General features: G+C 33.4%; 1 protein-coding gene across 1 annotated transcript; it reads left to right on the top strand.

Annotated features, from left to right (window-relative positions):
* The first annotated feature begins 510 nt into the window (after positions 1–510).
* Positions 511–8,770, top strand: LOC115450244 (juvenile hormone epoxide hydrolase). Its single transcript, XM_030178239.2, has 9 exons — positions 511–749; positions 2,222–2,404; positions 2,700–2,954; positions 3,320–3,466; positions 4,145–4,364; positions 5,031–5,162; positions 6,386–6,620; positions 7,507–7,722; positions 8,176–8,770. Exons 1-9 carry the CDS (start codon positions 705–707, stop codon positions 8,681–8,683), a joined length of 1,941 nt encoding a protein of 646 aa, XP_030034099.1. The 5' UTR covers positions 511–704; the 3' UTR covers positions 8,684–8,770.
* The last annotated feature ends 9 nt before the right edge of the window (positions 8,771–8,779 follow it).

Below are 8,779 nucleotides of genomic sequence, written 5' to 3'. Positions count from 1 at the left end.
GGTGTCACTTGTAAAGTATGGTTTACAACAAAAAATATTGTTTGTTTATAAATAATTAATTTTATTCATCTAAGACGTTACAATTTCCAAACTCTAGATGTTTCATTCATTTAATTCTTACCTACGTATTGAATTCAAAAACATTCGTTATTTATATATTTTTCTGTAAATAAATACTACACACGTATATTATAATTATAAAGTTCGAAGTAGGTATCATTATTTTTAACAACGAAACGAAAATCAGCTGTAATAACAAAAATTAACACCCGAGTCACAATGAGTAATCATTGTGTTTACTCACAGATTTTTGTGTTTACTCTAGGAGTAAACATAAAAATCTGTTTTGTACTGGACCTTTTACTTTAATATAAATAAAAAAAATCATTTATTTTTTGTACAAATGACTAACCTCACATTTTTGCTCACATTGTGACATTACCTATTGACTGTGACATTCATTTTGACAGCTATTTTTATCGTCAACGTAAATAATACGCGTTTGTATGCAAACCGTACAGTCCTCAGTTGGTACTTCGTAAATCTGACAGCTCATAAAGTAAATTCACAGATTACTTTGGGACTGTACCGCTTATATATTTAAATCGCGAGCATACGACTTATGAGTGCACAATAATCAATTTCTTACGAAAACAAAGCGCGTTTCGTCTTATACATTGTTTGTTTTTTAGGTCTTTCACAAAATGACGAAGAGCAATGAAAAGAAAACCAGTGGTCATTCATATCCAGTAAGTTATTATAATGGTTTATTTTTTTTTATTTATCATCTTTGATGTTAAATTTCAACCGTTATGCTAATTACGTGTTTTAGAATGGAAGTTGCTATAAATTGTTAAAAGTGCTGAAAATACGTTTAAGAAATACATTTTAAATAACTAAGTGTATCTAATAATTTGTAGTACAAATTGTATCATTACACTGAAGTTCTGTTCTCAGGCAAATAATTATGGACTTAGAAGAAAAACAGTCATGAAACCAAATAATTATACTACTAAAGCATTACATATAAATCTTTAGAAATTATTAAATTCAATATACACCAATAGTTCTTAATAAAAACAAAATATGGTGTGTAGTAGGGGTGACAATATAAATGTGTATGTGTGTGCTTTTAATTGACAAAAAAGTTTTTTTTTTTAAATATACCCACATGAAATTATGGACACAACACACAGTAAGTAACAAATACTATGTAGATACACATCAGATTGACATTAATTTAACAAGTTCTAAGAGAATATAGAGCGGACATTGGCAAGATGGTCATACAAAAATATTGTGCTCATGTTATGGTTACTCAATCTACAATGAAATACTTAGCCAAACACCAATGTAAAATACTTCATAGCTTTTCCTTATTGTAGATAGCACATTTTTAATGTGCATATTAGTATATTTTCTGCTGCTAGAAGCTGACATCTTGTCATACAAAATTTCAAATAAGACAACTTATTATTACTTGGTAATAACTTTTGAAGCACAAATTTGGTCTTAATATCCAATCTATAACTAACTATACTGTCTAATGTCTTTGCATTAATCAATGAATACTAATTGGTAATAAGAGATGATTATTTTATGAATGACAATAGCACATAGAAAAAATGATCAAGTTGTATGAAACTTATATTTATTAAATGACAATATGACATCAAAATCCATCATTGTATGAATTGACTAATGGTGGTAGAAAAAAATCAGGATTATAAATCAATGTAACTTTTGATCAAAAATTACATTTTCAGCGATCATTTTATGGTATTACATAATTAATTAAATATGTGTTTAGTATTGGCTGTAAAAAAACTAGTGGTGTACAGTAATATCTAATAAGTTATAATAAATAATTAACTATCTTTTTGCTTTTTATCAAATTTTTTATATTATAATTTTCTCCTGATGTATCAAGGAATTTGCAGTCTTCATGCTCACAAGGGGGAATCAAGTGTTGGTCATTAAAAAAATCCAAGTTACGTTATTTACTTGCATTTAACAATTATACAAAATATCGAAATGCCAGGAGAAAATTATAATATAAAAAACTGAAAAAAAAGAAAAAAAATAGGTTCCTTTGATGTCTAACATTCGTGTAAACATAATAATTCATAATAATAAAATTTAATCCAACCTTTTACTTTAATTCTACCAGCATCTATACATCTACTGTTAATCATAAATAAACTCTTTATTTTTTTTTCAGTTCTTAACATTTTTCATAGTGACCATTGTGATTACATTCACAGTAACATGGTATGTTCACAAAAGGTTAATGATACCACCGAAAATGCCAAAATTAGATAAGAATGAGTGGTGGGGTCCTGTTCCACAACATATTGATCCAGACGAGTCCATACAGCCTTTTAGAATAGAATTTTCTGACGTGGTAAGCATAAAAAAGTGAAATAGGTTTTAAAATATTCAAACATATTTTTAATAATGATAAAATTAGATGACTAATGGGCGTCAAGGAATACATTTTAATTTGTTTTATAAGTTTGTATATACTTTTAAACTGTAAGTCCGTCGATATACATGTTATGTATATGAAGTGCAAATAAATAAATAATCCAATGAATAATAAACAAGAGCTAGAATAGACATTAACGAGTTTTTATATTAATAAAATTAATTTTGTTTCCCAAAAATTACAATATTACAAAATTATATCAAATTTTCAGATGATAAATGATCTCAGAGAACGTCTCCTTCATCGCAGAGCATCTCCGCCTCCTCTAGAAGGCGTTGGTTTCACATACGGGTTCAATTCTAATTTCCTAACTCGAGTACTCGATTACTGGAAAAACGAATATGACTTCAAAGGACGAGAAGAGTACTTAAATAAGTATAATCATTATAAAACGAATATACAAGGACTGGACATACATTTTATGCATATATTGCCAAAGAAGAAGGTTGATGGTGATGATGTCAAGGTTAATAAATACATAATATCGGCCCTGTATTATATACTGTCCCACTGCTGGGCATGGGCCTCCTCTTCTACTGAGAGGAGTAGACTTTAGTCTACCACGCTTGCCTAGTGCGGATTGATAGAGTTCACACACCCAACCCTCTCTGTAATTGGGTAGATTCATATCCAGCAGTAGAACAGTATTAGACAGGGCTGGTATTATTTATTTTGCCTGCGAATCCGCTCGCGTTAAAAAGTTTTTTTGGGATAAAAATAGCCGAGGAGTAATGTAGCTTCCTATTAGTGAAATTTCTGAGTTTAACGCATTCAAACAAACAAATTTTTCAGCTTTATATATTAGTATAAATTTATTATTATACTCCCTAGACGGTGCCTCTCTTGTTGTTGCATGGATGGCCAGGGTCCATCTGCGAGTTCTACGAGCTCATACCGAAGCTGATGGACGTACAGCCTGAAGATAAGTTTGCATTCGAACTTGTTGTGCCAAGTCTGCCGGGTTTCGGATTCTCAGAGGTAATGAAAATGTTACCAGCTTTTGCTCGCGACGCAGTCCAAAAAATATTTAAAATCCCACTTAGCTTTCTTCAAGATGATAATTGTATATTGATTCAAGAGTAAAAATCATGTGCTTACACCAGGGATATATCAAATTAACTCGACTTTATAAAATACTTTATTAAATAATTCGTAAACTAGATTCTTTATCACTTATCTTTAATCAACCCATTTTATATATCATAATATTTTCAATGTTTAATTCCATAATTATTAATCAAATTCCATATAAAGGCATCTGTTGGATCAGACCTTACAAAATCAAAATCTAGGGTCCACCACCGAGATTCCCCATCAGGTGATCTTACTGCTTACAAAATGTAATAATTTTTATGTACCTTGAAATAAAACTGTTTTTCGGATTTTATCGTGATTTTTTTATATTATAATTTTCTACCGATTTCGAAGACTGCTTGCAGTTTTTTTTTTTTTTAATAAAATTGTATAATCATATAATGTAGGTAGATATTGTACCGTTAACTTTTCTGGCGACCTACATACACCTCAATCCCTTTGACTATGAAGGTTTCAATGTCTTCGAAATATAACATAAAAAAACGCGAAACAATCCGAAAAAAGTCTTATTTCGATCCCTATATTCGTGTAAATATAAGAAATCGTTCATGTGTTTTCCAGAGCGCCGCCGTGCCTGGCCTAGGGCCGGCCCAAATGGCGGTAATAATGCACAAGCTAATGCAGCGCCTGAACTACAGGGTGTACTGTATTCAAGGGGGCGATTTGGGCCACACAGTAGGCTCTATAATGGCCACTCTGTACCCTCGCCACGTGATGGGATTCCATACAAATTTCCCAGCACTCGTGTTTAATCCTTTAGCATCGATTTATGTTATTTTTGGTAAGTTAAGTAAATGTATCGTCTGTCTATATATTTTCATTGGCCTGTTACATCTATTGTAGATGATTTAAACAGCGTCAACTGTTGGAGATTGTTTTGAGACATTTGATGGCTTGAAATTCCAATAAGAGAAGGGCAAAGCTGGCCACACGAAGTACAGAAATTATTCTGAGAGTTCGCCTAACATTGTATTTCGAGTAACATTGTTTTACAGCATAGATGGGCAAACGAGCGAGTTGATCGCAAAACTGATATTTGTGTTTTTTCTGCTTTATTCCACTTACCATCTACCGTTCTAGCATTTATCTTTATTTGAGGTTAAAACGCCTCCTTAGTTCATTATTATGCCCCCTTCGTTCATTATTATGCCTCCTTAATTCATTATTATACCACTTTAGTTCACTATTTTGTCTCCTGCTTTGCTATACAGGGAAGTGGACAATTAACATTTCCAACTCCTCCCTATATTTATATTTGATTAATTTCGTTGCGGGATAAAGACAGCTTAGTGTTCCCGAGACACGCCGAGCTTCACCACTCGGTGTCATAATACGTGCCACAGCTGATCCTGGCTAACAGAGTTGTGCTGGCTTGAGGGCGGGAAAATCTTACCATCTAGCCGTCGACATGCTCGTCTCATAATTTAGTTATTTTTTTATTCTACAGGGAGTTATTGGCCAAGTCTTACAGTGAATCCAGAAGAAGAAAGCCGTATGTACCCGTACATGGATTATGTAACGCGAACGCTAGAAGAGAGCGGTTACATGCATATACAAGCAACAAAGCCGGATACAGTTGGTATGTCGAAATCATTTAAAACTCCGATCAATCATAGTTGCTAATATAATTTAGTGATACTGTAATACCATCTGTCGAAAACTGGAATGTCGATTACTAGGTTACTAAAATGCCTCGACAAAAAATGTATGCGTAAGACATACCCGAACGATAAGTATGTGGTTAGGATATGTTTTTCCTAAACATGATGTTAGCGTAACGATTGTAGGTAGGCATTGGATACGGACCCAGTAATCGATACCCCAGTATTGGACAGTAATCAGTAGATTTAATAGCGTAGACAATTTAAAACATACAATTATTTCACTGATACGTTTTGTTAAATTATTTTCCTATATGAATGCTATAGGAATCGCAAGTTAGTGATAAAAAAATATTAATCGTATTTATCAAATTTATTACTTTACTAAAGTATTGCCATTCACGCGGTCCTTTTAATTATTTTTTCTGCAAAACAAATGTTAATAAATCGCTACTGCTAGGAAATAAGATATAATTGAATATGTGTAAAAATTATATAAAATTAGGATTTAATTTTTGTCTATAAAAATCAATCAATCGTCGTTTATTGGAAAAAAGGCGGTTATTGAGCACCAATAATCGACGTTGGCTTTTGGCGCCCATAATAACTTATGGACTTCTCAAATTACAAAATTATATATTTCATATACATTACCTTGAACATAACCAGTGTAACTACTGGACATAATGAGCCTTAACATCTCATGTCTCAAGATGGCGAGCGCAGTGGAATACCAAACAATACTTTGTAATTCAAGGTGTTTATCGCAAGGACGTATCGCGAACGGCAAGCTGATCTCGTCATTCAAAGCAATAAAAAAAAACATACCTATTAAGCAATATGTTTTTTTTCGCGAAAACACACACTAAACTCAGTTGAAAGCAGCTTTGCAATTCATGTTTTATGTTAATATTTTTTTGGGGTCAGTACCTTATTTTAAATATTGTTTTTGTATACCAGTTTGTTACTTATCTAAGTTGAAAAATTCCATTAGGCATCTATTAAAAAAAAAATTACACCACTACGTAAGTGTGTTGCTTTCCGGGATCAGTCTATGATTATCCTGTTTCAAAGCGAGCATAATTATATTGGCTAGCGAGGAATAATCATCACTCTTTGAACCCCACTTCACTTACCATCAGGTGCAGTGGGTCATTTGGCCGTACGCGTATAGAAAAGAAAAGTTAATGTGGTTTCCCAGGAATCGCTCTCTCAGACTCCCCAGCCGGGCTAGCGGCTTACATCCTGGAGAAATTCTCGACTTGGACCAACCCGGAACACAAGCGAGCTAGCGACGGAAACCTTTTGGGCAAATTCTCAATGGCTCACCTCCTAGATAACATCATGGTATACTGGGTTACCAACTCCATAACAACTAGCATGAGAGTGTATGCTGAAACTATTAATTCGAAGAGGATTACCATTGATTTTGACTCGTAAGTAATAGTTATCAGCCAATCGAATATGGTCATTGGTGCTATCTAAAGTAAATGTTGTAAATAAGTTATTATCCACTGTACTTTAACAATTTTACTTATAAAAATTTCGCAAAGCTATGCTTAGTTTAAACACAAATTTACTCAATCAGCTGAAGTCAAAATCCGCCATCTTGCCTCTTAATAAGGTTTAAACTAGGAACCGGTGATGTTTTTGACAGCTATTTAACCACCTCTTAAAGCTAAAACAAGTTTATAAATAAGACTGTTATTCCTTAGACAAATAACTGCTCACTACAACGGCTGATTCAAATACACAATCCGCAATGCCATCTTTCGATCGATAACGAAAATGGATCAATCAGAATAAAGTTTATTTGACATACATACAAACGACTTCTTTTGATTGGTTTATTCTTACAATCGATCTGAAGCTAGCGATTAGTATAGTTTAATATGTTTTGACATACAAATGAGTGAGACCAGTTATAATTTTTAACATTACGTACATACATACACAGTATCACGCATCTATCCCATAGGGGTAGGCTAAGACGATGGATTGGCACTTTGCACGATTCTGGCATACTTCTCGCGCTTCCTCCACCTTTATCAATCTTTTCATGCATTGTCATCGGTTCAGGGTACTTTTGACCCAGCCTTCACTAAGAATGTTAGATATCCGATGTTCGAAGCTTCGGTGCGGACGACCCCTACCGGCTCTTCCATCCACACTCTCCAAATGCCCAAACCACGTTAACATACCCTTCTCAATTTTAGTAACTACATCCTCTGTCACTTCACACATATCCATCACCTTAGTATTCATTCACCGCAGTCTATCATTAATTTTATTCTTTTTAGCATTAAAATTTATATTTTTCAGCATACCTACATTAGTGCCAACATGGGGTATAAAGTTTAAGCATGAGTTGGTCTACCACCCGGACTACGTGTTAAGGCTTAAATACAAGAAATACCTGCATTCCACGCTAGTTGAAGATGGCGGACATTTTGCAGCAATGGAGAATCCGGACATAATGGCCGTGGACATAAAAAGCGCTGTTAAAACCTTCCTCCAATACCGATCTCCTATAATATCGTAAGTTTATGTTGCTATTTTCATTATATCCACGCTTTAGGCAGTAAAGGTTAGGCAAAGACGTACACTACACTTTGACTTTTACTACTTAATTTTAAATTAAAAGGAAATTTCAAAAAAAAAAAAATATGTTTTTATTGAGTTCTGCTCTTAATATAAAAGTATAATGTCTGTAATTTATATAAAAAATAAGAAAACCAAAACAAATTGTAAATAGTGCTAATTGTGAAGTCTTTTTAGAACACCATCTACATGGTCGATTTTTATTTAAATGAAATTATGTTAATTATTGAAATGGTAGATTTAATAATATTTATATTTATAATGAGTTCTGCTCTTAATATAAACGTATACTGTCTGTAATGGTCATAAAAAAAAATAAATAAAAAAAATAATAATAATTGTGAAAAAGTCATTTTGGAACACCATATACATAGTTGATTTTTATTTCAGTAAACGGCCACCTACAGCGGCAGAAACACAACCAAGTACCGTATACGATTTCACAGTGTTAGATATACAGGGGCGCGAGGTAAAACTTGACAAATATCGAGGCAATGTACTGATCATAGTCAATGTCGCTTCTGAATGCGGACTCACCGAAACCAACTACAAAGAGTTCAATCAGCTGCACGAAAAGTACTACGAGAGAGGTCTTCGTATACTGGCATTCCCTTGCAACCAGTTTGGAGGCCAAGAACCTGGTGGTGCCAAAGAAATACTAACGTTTATCAAGAAAAATGATCTGAAGTTAGACTTTTTTGAGAAGGTCGAAGTGAATGGTGAAAAAACGCATCCACTTTGGAAATTCTTGAAGCAAGCACAGGGTGGTAGTTTTGGGGATTTCATTAAATGGAATTTTTCCAAGTTTATTGTGGATAGGAATGGCGTTCCAGTGGAGAGGTTCGGGCCAAATGTGAATCCGTTGGAGCTGGAATCAAATTTACAAAAATATTTGTAATAGATTAGCTATGTAACTGCCAGATAAAATATCTTGTACAGGGATTATTTACGGAAATAGACCAAAAAGGATAAAGTTGGACTATGCTCGCGTTTT

This window comes from Manduca sexta, chromosome 5 (assembly GCF_014839805.1).
Source record: "Manduca sexta isolate Smith_Timp_Sample1 chromosome 5, JHU_Msex_v1.0, whole genome shotgun sequence".
NCBI classification, from domain to species: domain Eukaryota; kingdom Metazoa; phylum Arthropoda; class Insecta; order Lepidoptera; family Sphingidae; genus Manduca; species Manduca sexta.
This window is presented reverse-complemented; position numbering and strand designations above follow the sequence as displayed.